General features: G+C 41.3%; 2 protein-coding genes across 15 annotated transcripts in view; both read left to right on the forward strand.

Moving 5' to 3' along the window:
- The window catches only part of LOC124111374 (sodium bicarbonate cotransporter 3-like), a 152,546-nt gene that overhangs the window by 129,016 nt on the left and 5,766 nt on the right, over positions 1 to 17,764 (forward strand). For 13 of the 14 annotated variants that reach the window (XM_046471050.2, XM_046471058.2, XM_046471048.2 and 10 more), the window contains 11 exons: positions 182 to 288; positions 750 to 924; positions 2,081 to 2,214; positions 2,757 to 3,285; positions 3,411 to 3,524; positions 4,076 to 4,237; positions 12,175 to 12,353; positions 13,301 to 13,373; positions 14,276 to 14,521; positions 15,800 to 15,931; positions 16,555 to 16,763. In XM_046471050.2, coding sequence (XP_046327006.1) covers positions 182 to 288; positions 750 to 924; positions 2,081 to 2,214; positions 2,757 to 3,285; positions 3,411 to 3,524; positions 4,076 to 4,237; positions 12,175 to 12,353; positions 13,301 to 13,373; positions 14,276 to 14,521; positions 15,800 to 15,931; positions 16,555 to 16,763 — 2,060 coding nt within the window. The remainder of the gene's footprint in view (positions 1 to 181; positions 289 to 749; positions 925 to 2,080; positions 2,215 to 2,756; positions 3,286 to 3,410; positions 3,525 to 4,075; positions 4,238 to 12,174; positions 12,354 to 13,300; positions 13,374 to 14,275; positions 14,522 to 15,799; positions 15,932 to 16,554; positions 16,764 to 17,764) is intronic. The other variant, XM_046471056.2, reaches the window with a different exon arrangement.
- Positions 5,363 to 8,502, forward strand: LOC124120552. Its single transcript, XM_046483409.2, has 2 exons — positions 5,363 to 6,175; positions 7,064 to 8,502. Exons 1-2 carry the CDS (start codon positions 5,953 to 5,955, stop codon positions 7,897 to 7,899), a joined length of 1,059 nt encoding a protein of 352 aa, XP_046339365.2. The 5' UTR covers positions 5,363 to 5,952; the 3' UTR covers positions 7,900 to 8,502.

Here is a 17,764-nt window from a genome sequence, read left to right on the forward strand (position 1 = left end):
CAACCAACCACTCACTCACTCACTCACTCACTCACTCACTCACTCACTCACCCAACCACTCACTCACTCACTCACTCACTCACTCACTCACTCACTCACCCACCCACCCACCCACCCACTCACTCACTCACTCACTCACTCACTCACTCACTCACCCAATCACTCACTCACTCACTCACAGGAAGGCAGGAAGACGGCATCAGCAGGCCCTCCGCAGCCCAATGGTAAGGTGATCATTGAAGAGGAGGCTGATGAACACAACGACCCAACACTGCAGAGAACTGGCAGGTCAGTTGCTTCCAAACAGTGAAGTTAGTAGCATGTATAATCAGAGGCTGCACTGTTTCCTAGTGCGTGTAAATTCACAATAATTCCTTGAGTATCATCTAACAACAAAAACAACATGTTTACCAAACCTTTTATCCTCCCTGTATATCTTCTTTTTTGAGTGGTAAGAAATATGGCTTGGTAAGGGAGTGTAAATTATCAAACTCAGCCATGCATGGACGGTTTGGTCTTTGTGAAGAATCTCTTTGACCGTGACCATGTCCAAATTTGACCTTGTAAGGGGTTTGAATTTTTGTAGTGCAAAGTCGGAATGAAATCTGTAAACAAATGCAAGTATTCATACGTAAACACAAAGGTTGATTTTGCCATTGAAGTGCAAAATGTTAAGTATGACTTTTTTGCTCCATATTAATTCTTGTATCTAAAGCCCTACTCACACATGTAAAACATGCTCTTTACAGGATATTTGGTGGACTGTTAGACGACATCAGGCGGAAGTTACCATATTGGTCGAGTGACTTCCGTGACGCACTGAGTGTACAGTGTATAGCATCCTTCATTTTCCTCTACTTTGCCTGTTTGACACCAATCATCACTTTCGGTGGATTGCTCGGCGACGCCACAGACAACAACATGGTGTGTACGCAATTAAACAATGGTGGTGACTGGGAGGCTGGTGCACAGCCAGTTTTCCCTGACCAATAGGCTGGTACATAGCAGTGTTCCCTGACCAATAGGCAGGTACACAACCAGTTTTCCCTGACCAATAGGCTGGTACATAGCAGTGTTCCCTGACCAATAGGCAGGTACACAACCAGTTTTCCCTGACCAATAGGCTGGTACATAGCAGTGTTCCCTGACCAATAGGCAGGTACACAACCAGTTTTCCCTGACCAATAGGCTGGTACATAGCAGTGTTCCCTGACCAATAGGCAGGTACACAACCAGTTTTCCCTGACCAATAGGCAGGTACACAACCAGTTTTCCCTGACCAATAGGCTGGTACACAACCAGTTTTCCCTGACCAATAGGCTGGTACATAGCAGTGTTCCCTGACCAATAGGCAGGTACACAACCAGTTTTCCCTGACCAATAGGCAGGTACATAGCAGTGTTCCCTGACCAATAGGCTGGTACATAGCAGTGTTCTCTGACCAATAGGCAGGTACATAGCAGTGTTCCCTGACCAATAGACTGGTACATGACAGTGTTCCCTGACCAATAGGCTGGTACACAACCAGTTTTCCCTGACCAATAGGCTGGTACACAACCAGTTTTCCCTGACCAATAGGCTGGTACACAACCAGTTTTCCCTGACCAATAGACTGGTACATGACAGTGTTCCCTGACCAATATGCTGGTACATGACCATGTTCCCTGACCAATAGACTGGTACATAGCCAGTGTTCCCTGACCAATATGCTGGTACATAGCAGTGTTCCCTGACCAATAGGCAGGTACACAGCCAGTGTTCCCTGACCAAAAGACTGGTACATTATCCGTGTTCCCTGACCAGTAGGTTGGTACAAAGTCATTGTTCTCTTAGGTATCTGAGGTGAAATTGGGTTCGCAGACTTGTTTAATGCATGTCCTCGATCCCAATTGCATGGATCGATGCTCATGATGTCAATCACTGGATTGTCTGGTCCAGACTTGATTATTTACAGACCGCCATCATATATTGCTGGAATATTGCTGAGTGCGGCATTAAACAACAAACAAACAAACAAATGAATAGTCCTGTTACCATGTTCTTTGATGCAACACTGAAGAATATGGTGTTTGTGTTACAGGCAGCCCTTGAAAGTATCCTGGCCGGTGCTATTTGTGGCATTGTGTACTCGCTGTTTGCTGGGCAACCCCTCACCATCCTGGGCAGTACAGGACCTGTGCTAGTGTTTGAGACCATTCTCAACCACTTCTGTCAGTAAGTAATGTCACTACCCCTTCTGAACTTCTTGGTAGGATTCTTTCTGATATACCAGATATTTGGCAGTACATGAAAGATTAAAATCATTAATGTATTAATAGTGACTTCTGTCCCTTCGTCATGGGTTTGAAACCTGGTTCGACATGATTATGTTTCTAGGTTTGTCAGCACCATACCTATGATAATGGGTTTCACCAAAGTGGTAAACGCCTGCATCTCTTAGGGCTTTCCTCCCACATTAAGCTGACACGCCATGATATTACTGGAATACTGTTCAAAGCTGCATAAAACCGAAGTCACACACCTACCCATAGTAACTTCTGTACTCATGGATTGATTAAATGGGGATCAACTGTTCAGAATATGTGACCTGGCGAATATCATGTTGTGATACTCCAATGGATTGATGCTCATGCTTTCACTCACAAGATGTGAGCCATATCACTGGAATATGATTGCTGACTTCTGATAAGGAGAATTTATATGATATACTGCGGATGACTTAAACCGTAGTAACATCCTGGCTATTGTCATTTCAGTGAGAACGACCTGGACTACCTCCAGCTGCGACTGTGGATTGGTTTGTGGACTGGGGTCATCCTCATAATTATGGTGGCCTTCGATCTCAGCGCCCTGGTCCGATATATCACTCGCTTCACAGAGGAGAGCTTTGCTGCCCTCATTTCTCTTATCTTCATCATAGAGGCTTTCAAGAAGCTGTTTCATATCCTGGACCATGACCCTGTCAACCTCCGTCCAGATGAGCCCCTGATCTATACGTGTTACTGTGTCCCCGAGAATGCTACGGTCAACTCCACCATTGCCTGGTGGTTTAACCGCACCACGCCCACAGTGTACCTGGACGTGAACCAAACTATGTTGTTAAACTGGGACACTCTGACCAAAGACAACTGCTCTAACTACAATGGAACCATGCAGGGCCCAGGATGTGACACTCCACATTTCGTTGCTGACGTCTTCTTATTCTCTTTTCTTCTCTTTCTGGGGACCTTCACGATTGCAATGGTGCTGAAGATGTCCCGCAACAGCTCATTCTTCCCCACAATGGTAGGTGACACCATGTTGACATTTGTGGCTGACAATTGCAAATGGCTTCCTGTTTCCCATAATTAAGTTTTATCGCTCGGTGTGTATGTGAGATATAGCAGTTGTATGAACTCTCTTGTTACCAGGTGCGGTCTGTGGTAAGTGACTTCGCTGTCCTCATCGCCATCGTCGCCATGCTTGTCGTTGACATCGCAGTCGGTCTCAACACTCCAAAACTCGATGTGCCAGAAACCTTTGCTGTGAGTACTCCTCAATGGCCATACGAAAATCACGAATAATTAATTTGCCTGTTCAGATGCATGATTAGTAATCAAATTTGTAGCACTGAAGATAGGACTGCCTTAATCTTGGTTTCTAAAGAAAATATTGTAAATGTAGTATTGGTTATTGCACCTGTGGGGATTCCATCTTCCCAGCAACCTATTATGCGACTAAATGGATCAGCACTCATACTCTGTGACTTAGGTAGGATGACATGCTACCCCTACAGCGTGGATTGTTGCTCACAATATCTGGTCCAGATGTGAGCCACTCGTATAGCTGGAATATTGCGGAGTGCAGTGTTAAACAGCAACCAAACAAACAAATTATTAGTTGCTGTCCCAGCAGACACAAGAAACTTTGCACAGTCTCACGAGGATCCTGGCAGGAAGCACAATACATCCTTAGTGACCCACACACTTCTCAGAAATTTGAATATATTCAGATAAAACCTCATAGTAGTACATTACATGAATAAGCTACTTTTACAGCACAATTGGAATTGTATATTGATCTGTTCTTTTAACAGCCAACGAATCCCAACAGGAACTGGGTGGTGTCGCCTATTGGTCGCAACCCCTGGTGGACAGCCATAGCAGCAGTCATCCCCGCCCTCCTCGCCACCATCCTCATCTTCATGGACCAGCAGATCACTGCTGTCATCGTCAACAGGAAGGAGAACAAGTTGGTGGTAAGCAGTCCGTCATGGCAGACCATTCACTATTCAGTGTGGGGCAATGTAGAATACTGCTGAACAGAAGTAAGAAATGTCATAACAATTAAACCCATGGATCTGCAACATTCATGCAGTTAGTAACAGGAGGGGTGGAAGGTATACTTCTTGGTTCTGTTTTCCTAAAGTAGTGTTTGACTTATCTATTACAATGTTCACACTCCAACGCATTCCCCTGTTAAATGAACATTGATTCTACTGTGGGACGTGAAATGCCATCTGTCCCAAAATGCAGTGTCCATGATGAGTTTTCTTAAGATTGTTTAGCACTAGTTGTTTGACTCTGTATGCCGATGACCAGGGTTTGATTTACTGCTTGGTATAATAAATGAAGACAATTCCTTATTTGTCCAACTGAAATATTGCTATAGTAACATAAGACCAGCATCACTCTTTCAGTGTTGAATTAAGGTAGTTTCAGCCTGTAACCAAACTTGTTACAGTCGTCTAGGGTTCCACAAGTGACAACTCACTGTGCAGAGTTGTCTTCCATAGGCCTGGCAGGCAGGATCCTGTGATTGTGGGTTTGAATCCCCGATAAACTCAGGTCACATTTCTAGGTTTGTCAACACTGTACCATGCTTGTGGCTTTTACTAGTTTTGTAAAAAACCTGCACAATCTCATTAAAATCAGATCTTACTTCTCACTACCGCTAAAGAAAGTTCTGAGGACATCCGATTACAGTTCATGTCAGATTGTGATTGTGGGTTTAAATCCCTGATAAACTCAGGTCACATTTCTAGGTTTGTCAACACTGTAATATGCTTGTGGCTTTTACTAGTTTTGTAAAAAACCTGCACAATCTCATTAAAATCAGATCTTACTTCTCACTACCGCTAAAGAAAGTTCTGAGGACATCCGATTACAGTTCATGTCAGATTGTGATTGTGGGTTTAAATCCCTGATAAACTCAGGTCACATTTCTAGGTTTGTCAACACTGTAATATGCTTGTGGCTTTTACTAGTTTTGTAAAAAACCTGCACAATCTCATTAAAATCAGATCTTACTTCTCACTACCGCTAAAGAAAGTTCTGAGGACATCCGATTACAGTTCATGTCAGATTGTGATTGTGGGTTTAAGGCCAGACACGGCACCTAAAATTGACATAACTGCTTCAATATGTCAAAATCAAGATTTTGATTTTTTTCGCATATATAATACATGTACTTTGTGATGCAACATGTTTTTTACGATATTGTGTACATTTACTGAATAAAAAACGTTATTAAAATCATAATGTGTGGTATTGTTTTTAAATATGATCGTAATCAACGTGGAAAAACCTGAACTTTCACTCATGACAACGCCCCCGTAGCTGTAACGAACCCCTTCATGTTATACATCGATAGAAAGCTGATCGTTTCCGCCATGTTTCTGTGCAAAAACATTCTAAAAATAGATATTCCACGTGAGGCTATCGTCACTTTTCCCGCGAGTGATTTTGTACGTAAACTACCATTTAAGGAGAAATATCCCATAATGCAACATTCGGGAATATTCGTTCGATCCAAATAAAGTAAAACGTATCCCACAATGCACCATTCGGCTTAGCAACAAAACTTCGGCCTTTTCCAGTAGGTATACAAAATGGCGGCTGCTCAGCGAAAAGTTTGACAGGTAAACATCGTTTTTGATATTTTCTTGACTGAAAATTGTTGTATTTTTTAAAAATGAGGGCAAAACACGGGGCACAACACGCCTATGGTAAGAATAAGAGGCGAAGGGCAAGTCAGTTGAAGGAGGCACGTTCGAAATGCGGTGTTAGAGTTACGACCCGTGTTGACAGCGCGATCGACCCTGTGTCAGATTCTGACAGCTTTGACGTTTTGGATACATCGGAATCATCCGGGGACCACGCCGTTGAGGAAAAAATCCCCGTTGGAGACAATGAAGGTGAGAATTCTTTTTCATTGAATGCAACTTCACGCAGCGACATAAAATTATCAAAATTTAAAGCTGCTGAAAATATCAAATCTCCCGTTCTTGACAATGAACCCAAACCTCAATGGATGTTAATTGACATGAGACAAATGAATTTATTTTTTCAAGAGATTGATTGCCCATCATGTCACGAACAGGGGTCTTTGTTGTTTGAAAAGAGTGACAATTTTGATAGATTTGGATTTGCTGTAAATATTATGTTGACATGCCAAAACTGTCAGATGTGTGTTGACAAAAATTACACTTCACAAAGGTCAGGTAATAAATCGGGTACCAATCCCTTTCAGGTGAATGACATTTTTATGCTCTTTCTGTCAGAGGTAGGACTTGGACATGCTGCTATGAAAAAGTTTTGTCTGGTTTTTGGAATGGAAGGTCTCCATCCAAAGACATTTCAACACAAACAAAACATTCTTTCACAGGTTGTTGTTGAAAATACTGAGGAAGTTTTGACTCAGAGTGTTGAAATTATCAAACATGCTTATGGTGAGCAACAGACAGTTTCAAATGATGTACCTTTAGACATTACTGTCAGTTATGACGGATCATGGCAGAAGAGAGGCCACACTTCAAATTATGGTGTTGGGGCGGTTATTGATGTTTTGACAGGTCTAGTGATTGATTATGAAGTCCTGTCAAAATACTGCCATGCATGTACCCTTCATATCAACAGTCTAGGACAGGACACCACAGAGTTCAGACAGTGGTATGAAGGACATGCTGGTACGTGTTGCCAAAATTATGAAGGTAGTTCCAATGCCATGGAAGTTGAAGCCGCTAAGAGGCTATGGTCCCGTTCTTTGGAAAAGCATAATATACGTTACACATGTATACTTTCAGATGGTGACAGCAAAACCCACAAGGCAATCAACGACCTTCAACCCTATGGACCAGACATCAGTATTGACAAGGAAGACTGTGTTAACCATGCTCATAAAAGGATGGGCACTGCTCTTCTGAAATTGTCAAAAGAGTTGAGATTGGGTGGTAGGGGCAAAGGAAAGCTGACTAAAGACAAAGCTCTTAAATTTCAGTATTATTACCGCTTTGCCATCACTAACAATGTTGGTAACATTGATGGTACAAGGAATGCAATCTGGGCAAGTTTGTTTCATTGCATGTCAACCGATGATTCTCCCCATCACACTAGATGTCCCACTGGTCCCTCAAGTTGGTGTTTTTATAATAGAGCACTGGCTAATGATCTTGAGCCTCCTGCTCACGCAGACAACATCAGACATTTTCTCGATGCAGAAATTGCAGAAAAGATGGTACCTGTGTATCAAAGAATGTCTGATGAAAACCTCCTTAAGAGGATGGTGAAAGGCAAGACACAGAATGCTAATGAATGCTTGCATTCCGTGATCTGGTCCCGTTGTCCGAAGACCGTCTTTGTGGGTGCAAGGCGGTTGCATCGGGCAGTGGCGTCTGCAATAGCTTCGTTCAATGAGGGTACTTGTCACATTACTCAGGTAATGAACAAGCTTGCAATAGAAGCTAATGAAATAACAGCAGCTTCTGTTGAAAGACTTGATAATGTGAGAACCCTCAAAGCAAGGAAGCAAAGCCAGGAGACATCTAAGATGGAACGTAGTGAAAAGTGGGAGGCTAAAAAAAGGGACCGAGTTCATGTTGAGGCAGCTGAAGGCTTGTTGTATGGTGCTGGGGAGTTTTAAGTCCTGTTATTTCTTTGTACATGCATTGTTTTATGTATCTTGAATACATCCCATCAGTAAACTAAGATTTTGTAAGTGTTTAATAGGTGCTTTAGGAAGAAAACCATATACAAACTTATTTCCTCATTTTCTCCATTAACGTCATTTTGGATCTTAGTGAACATAGATCTCAACCGTTATTGGCCCGATTTGAATGAAATTTGGTGTACATATAGGCAGAGGACTACTTTACACAATAACAGAGAGACTTTTTAAAATTTGTTGGCCATTTTGATTTTAAAAAATAAATTATGGGTAAAAATCAACCTAAAAAGTGTGAAATTTTGAAAAATTATTTTAAAAATATATACCAGTCTTTTTTTAATTTTTCTTTCTGTCATTGTACCCAACACCATACAAGCTTTGTTATACAATTGAAATTATATAAATATCTTTATTGGTCTTAGAGAAAAACTGAAACTAATTTCCATCTTTTTCAGGCTTGCGGCGGCCATCTTGGATGTTTCCATGGCAACCGGTGGCAACATCACCTGGAAAAGACTCCATTTCAATTGTTAATATGTATACCTCAAAGTTGTAACCAATTAAAACTAACAAATACTTGTGAAGCATTTTGTCAACTGTAAGGTGCAGTGTCTGGCCTTAAATCCCTGATAAACTCAGGTCACATTTCTAGGTTTGTCAACACTGTACCATGCTTGTGGCTTTTACTAGTTTTGTAAAAAACCTGCACAATCTCATTAAAATCAGATCTTACTTCTCACTACCGCTAAAGAAAGTTCTGAGGACATCCGATTACAGTTCATGTCAGATTGTGATTGTGGGTTTAAATCCCTGATAAACTCAGGTCACATTTCTAGGTTTGTCAACACTGTAATATGCTTGTGGCTTTTACTAGTTTTGTAAAAAACCTGCACAATCTCATTAAAATCAGATCTTACTTCTCACTACCGCTAAAGAAAGTTCTGAGGACATCCCATTACAGTTCATGTCAGATTGTGATTGTGGGTTTAAATCCCTGATAAACTCAGGTCACATTTCTAGGTTTGTCAACACTGTACCATGCTTGTGGCTTTTACTAGTTTTGTAAAAAACCTGCACAATCTCATTAAAATCAGATCTTACTTCTCACTACCGCTAAAGAAAGTTCTGAGGACATCCGATTACAGTTCATGTCAGATTGTGATTGTGGGTTTAAATCCCTGATAAACTCAGGTCACATTTCTAGGTTTGTCAACACTGTAATATGCTTGTGGCTTTTACTAGTTTTGTAAAAAACCTGCACAATCTCATTAAAATCAGATCTTACTTCTCACTACCGCTAAAGAAAGTTCTGAGGACATCCGATTACAGTTCATGTCAGATTGTGATTGTGGGTTTAAATCCCTGATAAACTCAGGTCACATTTCTAGGTTTGTCAACACTGTAATATGCTTGTGGCTTTTACTAGTTTTGTAAAAAACCTGCACAATCTCATTAAAATCAGATCTTACTTCTCACTACCGCTAAAGAAAGTTCTGAGGACATCCGATTACAGTTCATGTCAGATTGTGATTGTGGGTTTAAATCCCTGATAAACTCAGGTCACATTTCTAGGTTTGTCAACACTGTAATATGCTTGTGGCTTTTACTAGTTTTGTAAAAAACCTGCACAATCTCATTAAAATCAGATCTTACTTCTCACCACCGCTAAAGAAAGTTCTGAGGACATCCCATTACAGTTCATGTCAGATTGTGATTGTGGGTTTAAATCCCTGATAAACTCAGGTCACATTTCTAGGTTTGTCAACACTGTACCATGCTTGTGGCTTTTACTAGTTTTGTAAAAAACCTGCACAAATCTCATTAAAATCAGATCTTACTTCTCACTACCGCTAAAGAAAGTTCTGAGGACATCCGATTACAGTTCATGTCAGATTGTGATTGTGGGTTTAAATCCCTGATAAACTCAGGTCACATTTCTAGGTTTGTCAACACTGTAATATGCTTGTGGCTTTTACTAGTTTTGTAAAAAACCTGCACAATCTCATTAAAATCAGATCTTACTTCTCACTACCTCTAAAGAAAGTTCTGAGGACATCCGATTACAGTTCATGTCAGATTGTGATTGTGGGTTTAAATCCCTGATAAACTCAGGTCACATTTCTAGGTTTGTCAACACGGTAATATGCTTGTGGCTTTTACTAGTTTTGTAAAAAACCTGCACAATCTCATTAAAATCAGATCTTACTTCTCACTACCGCTAAAGAAAGTTCTGAGGACATCCCATTACAGTTCATGTCAGATTGTGATTGTGGGTTTAAATCCCTGATAAACTCAGGTCACATTTCTAGGTTTGTCAACACTGTACCATGCTTGTGGCTTTTACTAGTTTTGTAAAAAACCTGCACAATCTCATTAAAATCAGATCTTACTTCTCACTACCGCTAAAGAAAGTTCTGAGGACATCCGATTACAGTTCATGTCAGATTGTGATTGTGGGTTTAAATCCCTGATAAACTCAGGTCACATTTCTAGGTTTGTCAACACTGTAATATGCTTGTGGCTTTTACTAGTTTTGTAAAAAACCTGCACAATCTCATTAAAATCAGATCTTACTTCTCACTACCGCTAAAGAAAGTTCTGAGGACATCCGATTACAGTTCATGTCAGATTGTGATTGTGGGTTTAAATCCCTGATAAACTCAGGTCACATTTCTAGGTTTGTCAACACTGTACCATGCTTGTGGCTTTTACTAGTTTTGTAAAAAACCTGCACAATCTCATTAAAATCAGATCTTACTTCTCACTACCGCTAAAGAAAGTTCTGAGGACATCCGATTACAGTTCATGTCAGATTGTGATTGTGGGTTTAAATCCCTGATAAACTCAGGTCACATTTCTAGGTTTGTCAACACTGTACCATGCTTGTGGCTTTTACTAGTTTTGTAAAAAACCTGCACAATCTCATTAAAATCAGATCTTACTTCTCACTACCGCTAAAGAAAGTTCTGAGGACATCCGATTACAGTTCATGTCAGATTGTGATTGTGGGTTTAAATCCCTGATAAACTCAGGTCACATTTCTAGGTTTGTCAACACTGTAATATGCTTGTGGCTTTTACTAGTTTTGTAAAAAACCTGCACAATCTCATTAAAATCAGATCTTACTTCTCACTACCGCTAAAGAAAGTTCTGAGGACATCCGATTACAGTTCATGTCAGATTGTGATTGTGGGTTTAAATCCCTGATAAACTCAGGTCACATTTCTAGGTTTGTCAACACTGTAATATGCTTGTGGCTTTTACTAGTTTTGTAAAAAACCTGCACAATCTCATTAAAATCAGATCTTACTTCTCACTACCGCTAAAGAAAGTTCTGAGGACATCCCATTACAGTTCATGTCAGATTGTGATTGTGGGTTTAAATCCCTGATAAACTCAGGTCACATTTCTAGGTTTGTCAACACTGTACCATGCTTGTGGCTTTTACTAGTTTTGTAAAAAACCTGCACAATCTCATTAAAATCAGATCTTACTTCTCACTACCGCTAAAGAAAGTTCTGAGGACATCCCATTACAGTTCATGTCAGAATGAGCTTATATCCGGCCATTCAGAGCACCGCTTACCAGATCGGTTAAGTGACAGTCGGAATGTGTTTTCTAATAATGCAACCTCGACAAGGTTAACACAGGTTATTCCGAAGGACAGTTACGGCGTGTATGACTGACTCCGTGAAAATCATCATTCAATTGGATAAACATGGGTGATGGAAGAGGCTTTCCATAGCCCATGGTCAGTACTGCCATATAATCTCAGCCATCTGTTAGACATTCCAGATTTTTCGTTTGTTCCATTTTCAAATTTGGAATCAATTTTTTTTTAAGTGTAGTCTTGAATGGAAGTTGCCATTTTGAAAACAGAGACGTAAAGCTCGAGAAAGCTACTTTCTGATTGGCCAATGTTGACTTCTTGTCAGTCATTTTATTAGTTGGTCAAAGTTCACGATTAATCGATCAGACGTGACCTGTAATGGGATGTCCTTAGATCTTTGTTCAGCGGTAGCAAGAACGAATATCTAATCTTAATGACTTTGAAACCTGCATCACTTCTGGCTTTCTTGCCACATCAAACTGACATGCTGGGCCTACTAATTGAAATACTGTTCAAAGTGGAGTTAAATCAAACTCACTCACTCTCTCTGTAAACAGTGAGCCAGGTGAGCTTCATTACGTTTAGACTGTTTTTTGTTTTTGATGGTGATATGAAGGAAAGCATACAACTGTTGTTTACAGAAAGGTCACGGCTACCATCTTGACCTGCTGCTTGTGGCTTGTCTGATTATTGTAAACTCCTTCATGGGTTTGCCCTGGTTCGTAGCCGCCACCGTGCTGTCCATCAACCATGTCAACAGTTTGAAGAAGGAGTCCCAGTGTTCAGCCCCAGGGGAGAAGCCCAAGTTCCTGGGGGTCAGGTAGGACTACAGCATGTACATATACACCCATGTGTGGTCACAGGGGACAGTGCAACATCTCTAAGTGACATTTTGTCAGCTGTAGCATCAATGAAGATAGAGGTGGTCTAGGGGGCCAGGGGGCCAGTCATCTAAGGCATTGCAATTTGCTGTGCAGAGTTGGACTGCCTCTGCACTTAAAAATTGGCATCTGTCCGGACTAGTACAAGCAGCCTCACAATCACACATGTGCACTATATGCACGTCACTATATATCTGCATTCATCTTGGATGGGATGTTAAACCCCAGTTCACCTCACCTATGCAGAGTTGTGTAAACGTGTGAGACCTGCATCACTTCGGGCTTTCTGTGATATATCTAGAATACTGTTAAAAGCGGTGTGGAACCCATCTAGGTAAATATCTGACCAGTGATACCTCATGTGAACCTGTATGCAAGGTAGGTTTGGTGGGCATTTAAAGAAGAGTTATTTTTCTGTTCATTAACTGTTATTATAGCTAAAATGGATAGAATTATCATTAAACCGCCCGCACATTATCAGAAATGAGCGGGCCACTGTAACTTGATAATGCCCCCATATTGACGTCACGTATTATAGTGATGTCATCTGGTTTGTTCTTTGACGTTTCCATATTTGTAAAAGTTGGTCAGTGACATTCGTGTTGATTGCAGTAAATGTTACAAAACTGATATTGTTGTTTCTTTTTATTTGATAACAAATTCCACCCATTTTAGCTTTAATAACGGTAACCCTCTTTTTCAGGGCATTATCATTTGCAGAAGCCCTCGGTCTATTCAACTGCCCTCCTTCGTCGGGCAGTTAATGGAAGACCTCGGGCTTCTTCAAATGATTATGTCCTGAAAAATAGCGTTACCCTTATAATGTTGGCAGTTCTCCCTTGTCATACATCATCATCTGTCTAACATATTGATTGTCTGGTTTCAGGGAGCAGCGAGTCACAGGCGTGATGATCTTCTTGATGATCGGCCTCTCAGTGCTTCTCACATCCATCCTCAAGGTCAGTATATAGTCAAGGTCAAGCCAGACAATGTCATTTCTTGATTTATGAACACTCTTGGCCACTGCTAGCAGAAGGCAAAATAATTGTTTTGATTTAAGATTTTTTTATAAAAATTATTAGAATTGCTTAAAAAAATAGAGAAAAAGAATGGCTTTTTTAACTTTGCAACATTTATGAAATAATGTTTTGTGGAATACTAGTTAAACAGTCTAACCAATATAGTGGTTTGTGAATGGGGTTCATATCGATTAATGTGTTAAATTTGTAATGGTATTGGCCATGTTGGAGGTTAAGAAGGTACTGGGATCCTTGGGGTTTGTCCTATTGTATTTGAATTTGGTCACTCCCTGAATTGTCAGCCATTATCATTACAGTGACAAAGTCCCCTTGATATAAGATATAATTTGCAGGCAGCTGTGAAATAAATGTCAGAATACTGACTGCTGACTGCAGGCAGCTGTGATGTAGGTATATAATACAAACAGTTGTGCTATAAATGGTATATTGTTGACTGCAGGCAGTCATGATGTAGGTACAATTACAGGCAGCTGTGATATAAATGGTGTATTGTTGACTGCAGGCGGCTGTGATGTAGGTACAATTACAGGCAGCTGTAATATAAATGGTATATTGTTGACTGCAGGCACAATGATGTAGGTACAATTACAGGCAGCTGTGGTATAAATGTGATATTGTTGACTGCAGGCAGCCATGATGTAGGTACAATTACAGGCAGCTGTGATATAAATGGTATGTTGTTGACTGCAGGCAGCCATGATGATGAAGGTACAATTACAGGCAGCTGTGATATAAATGGTATATTGTTGACTGCAGGCAGCCGTAATGTAGGCTGGTATACAAATGTTATATTGCTGACAACTATACCTCCATGTCTCCAGTATATCCCCATGGCGGTTCTGTACGGAGTGTTCCTTTACATGGGCGTGTCCTCTCTGCGGGGCATGGAGCTGGTGGACCGCGTGATGATCCTCTTCATGCCGGCCAAGTACCAGACCGACCTCATGTACCTGCGACATGTGCGCATCGGAAGGGTTCACTTGTTTACAGCAATTCAGATTCTCTGCCTGTCTATTCTGTGGGTCATCAAGACTATCAAGAAAATATCCATTGCCTTTCCTATAATGGTAAGTTCTATCATATCAGAATATATTCTAGTTGCTGTAAAAGCGGGGCTCTAGATGTAGGAAATATTTCATTTCCTGTTTATTTTGTTGAGGACATGCCGGTTCAGGGTAAAAGCCAGTTGTAACAAAATACAAAATGTAAACGTGAGCCAGTTAAACAACCTGTTTTTTGTGTCCTATACAAGTGGTGTAGTCTACAGTTGGTACCCACTCCAGCAGGGAGGAGGAGTCATTGGGATGGAGCTTGCTTGGGACAAATGCACACTGCCACTTCCAAAGTACTCATTCAAGCATGGCAATGGTTGTCATAGTTTCAGCATTTGTGTTGTATCAGATTTCCTGTTAATTTGAAACCATGCAGCAAACCGCCTTGCATAGATATAATTTGTGTAATTAGAAGAGTGCAGAAATGGCACATTCTAGAAGGAACACCGAACAATTTATTTTTATTCCCTTTCCTTAAATGGTAAGTCATCATGCCTAAACTGTGATTAATCTGATGCTACGGTTTGTGTTTGTGCTGCTGATGGATGCTGTTGCTGATGGGTGCTGCTGTTGCTGATGGATGCTGTTTGTGTTGCTGATAGATGCTGTTTGTGTTGCTGATGGATGCTGTTTGTGTTGCTGATGGATGTTGTTTGTGTTGCTGTTGCTGATGGATGCTGTTTGTGTTGCTGATGGATGCTGTTTGTGTTGCTGATGGATGCTGTTTGTGTTGCTGATGGATGTTGTTTGTGTTGCTGTTGCTGATGGATGCTGTTTGTGCTGCTGTTGCTGATGGATGCTGTTTGTGTTGCTGTTGCTGGTGGATGCTGTTTGTGTTGCTGATGGATGCTGTTTGTGTTGCTGTTGCTGATGGATGCTGTTTGTGTTGCTGATGGATGCTGTTTGTGTTGCTGATGGATGCTGTTTGTGTTGCTGATGGATGCTGTTTGTGTTGCTGTTGCTGATGGATGCTGTTTGTGTTGCTGTTGCTGATGGATGCTGTTTGTGTTGCTGATGGATGCTGTTTGTGTATGCTGATGGATGCTGTTTGCGTTGCTGATCGGTGCTGTTGTTGCTGATGGATGCTGTTTGTGTTGCTGATGGATGCTGTTTGTGTTGCTGTTGCTGATGGATGCTGTTTGTGTTGCTGATGGATGCTGTTTGTGTTTGCTGATGGATGCTGTTTGCGTTGCTGATGGGTGCTGCTGTTGCTGATGGATGCTGTTTCTACTGCTGATGGATGCTGTTTGTGTTGCTGCTGCTAATGGATGCTGTTTGTATTGCTGCTGCTAGGTGCTGGCGATGTGTTTTGTGAGGAAGGGCATGGACTACCTCTTCACCCAGCGGGAACTCAAGTGGCTGGATGACATCATGCCTGAGTCCCACAAGCGGGCACAGGAAGACGAGGAGAAACAGAAAAACGAGGTAACCATGATGATATCAGCTTGTAGGCATTCCAGTCCTAGAAGACGTGCTTGTTGTGAAAGCTGACTCATGAGAATAGGGTGGTTACAATGTGTCCCTTTTTGCATACTTCCAGGTAGCAGTGATATAACTGAAATAGTGCTTGCAGTGGTGTTAAGCTGTGTATGAACAACTTGTTTGCCTCGCCCTTGATGGTACAGACAAATGTGATAAAGTTGACTGCAGTGTAAAACATGGACTCAGTCACAGTGCACTCTTCAGATAATTCAGTGATTCAGCTGTTAAAAGTAACCTATGTGCATGCAGCAACAAACCGCCTTTGAAAGGTCGGTGATTCAATCCCTGGCCTTGTCATACCCAAAAAATGTAAGGAGAGGGTACTTCATGTTTCCCTGCCTCTTGGTTTTAAGGGGATAAGACAAGGACTAGGAGTTTTACTGTTAAACTGTGCCATGGTGTGTCGGTGGGCTAGCACTATAAAACTGGCATCAGTGTGGACGATGAGAATGCATGCAGTGCACAATATACATGCAATAATCCTGAATGCAGCATTGAACCCCATTTCACCTCACCACAAGCACCAACACAATACAACACACCTAATAAACAATTTCCTGTCCCAGGAGAGATTAAGCATTGTGGATGGGATGGACGGCGGCATGACAGGAAACAATTTCACCATGGCAATATCCGCGGATCCTCACCTGGACTCCGTGAACATCTCGGAGGAGATGGCCAAGACTGCCCTGTGGAAGACCATTGTGGCCAACGACTCCTCCTCTAACCTCATCTCCGACATGGAGCACCGATCCAGCTCTAAGAAGTATGTGAAGTGAGATTGCTTGTTATGTGACCCAAACATGGGATAATTAAGGCATCTTATGGGGGAAAAATGACATTTTGACTTCTCATTATTTTTATCACTACAATATCTTAGGTAGAATAGGTCTTCAGCAACCCATGCTTGCTGTAAAAGGCGACTATGCTTGCCGTAAAAGGCGACTAACAGGATCGGGTGGTCAGGCTCGCTGACTTGGTTGATGCATGTCATCGTATCCCAATTGCGTGGATCGATGCTCATGATGTCAATCACTGGATTGTCTGGTCCAGACTTGATTATTTACAGACCGCCGTCATATAGCTGGAATATTGCTGAGTGCGGCGTTAAACAACAAACAAACAAACTTAGGAAGACAAAAATATGATTAACAAGCTTAAATTCATTTTGATTATAGATATACATGGCATGAAACATTTGTTCTCAGTTGTTTTTTGCTGTCCCCTTTTCAGACTTGAAGACAATCCTGATCATATTAAGCTGACATACTAATTGTTTTGAAAATAGCTATCACCTTTGACTAGCTGAAATATGATTTTAATTTACTCAAAAGGTTTGACAACTGTTTATAGTAGAAGACGTTTCACCGAAGACAAACCAACTACAAAAATGACTTCAATGCCTGTATTTTAATCCCTGTTGCAAATGTCTGATTAATTAAAATAGATAAGAAGGATGAAATAGTTTGAACTAATGTTTGTTAGAAACTATGCTGTTGATCACAGTAAGCTCAAATAACATACTGACTGCAGCAGACTGAAATATATACAGGCTGATGAGATATTCCAGCCGTTGTCCACAGGAAACCGGGATATATACTGCTGTATTGCCTCTGTGACGTGCCTTGTATGCAACTGAGACCACCTCCGTGGTCAAGAGGTAGAGCATCTGCCCGGAGAGAGGAAGGTCTGAGGTTTGATCCCCGGCCATGTTATATACCAAAAGACGTTAAAAGATGGTACTTGTTGTTACCCTGTCTGGAGCGTGGCATAAAG

This window comes from Haliotis rufescens, unplaced genomic scaffold (assembly GCF_023055435.1).
Source record: "Haliotis rufescens isolate VD_foot unplaced genomic scaffold, xgHalRufe1.0.p SCAF_4, whole genome shotgun sequence".
In the NCBI taxonomy this organism is placed as follows: Eukaryota; Metazoa; Mollusca; class Gastropoda; order Lepetellida; family Haliotidae; genus Haliotis; species Haliotis rufescens.

Excerpts from the sequence above, each read along its gene's own strand:
- LOC124120552 (XM_046483409.2), top strand. The coding sequence starts at position 5,953 with ATGAGGGCAAAACACGGGGCACAACACGCCTATGGTAAGAATAAGAGG. Across the intron at positions 6,176-7,063 it reads CCCCGTTGGAGACAATGAAG|ATGGTGACAGCAAAACCCAC; the intron begins GTGAGAATTCTT and ends GTATACTTTCAG.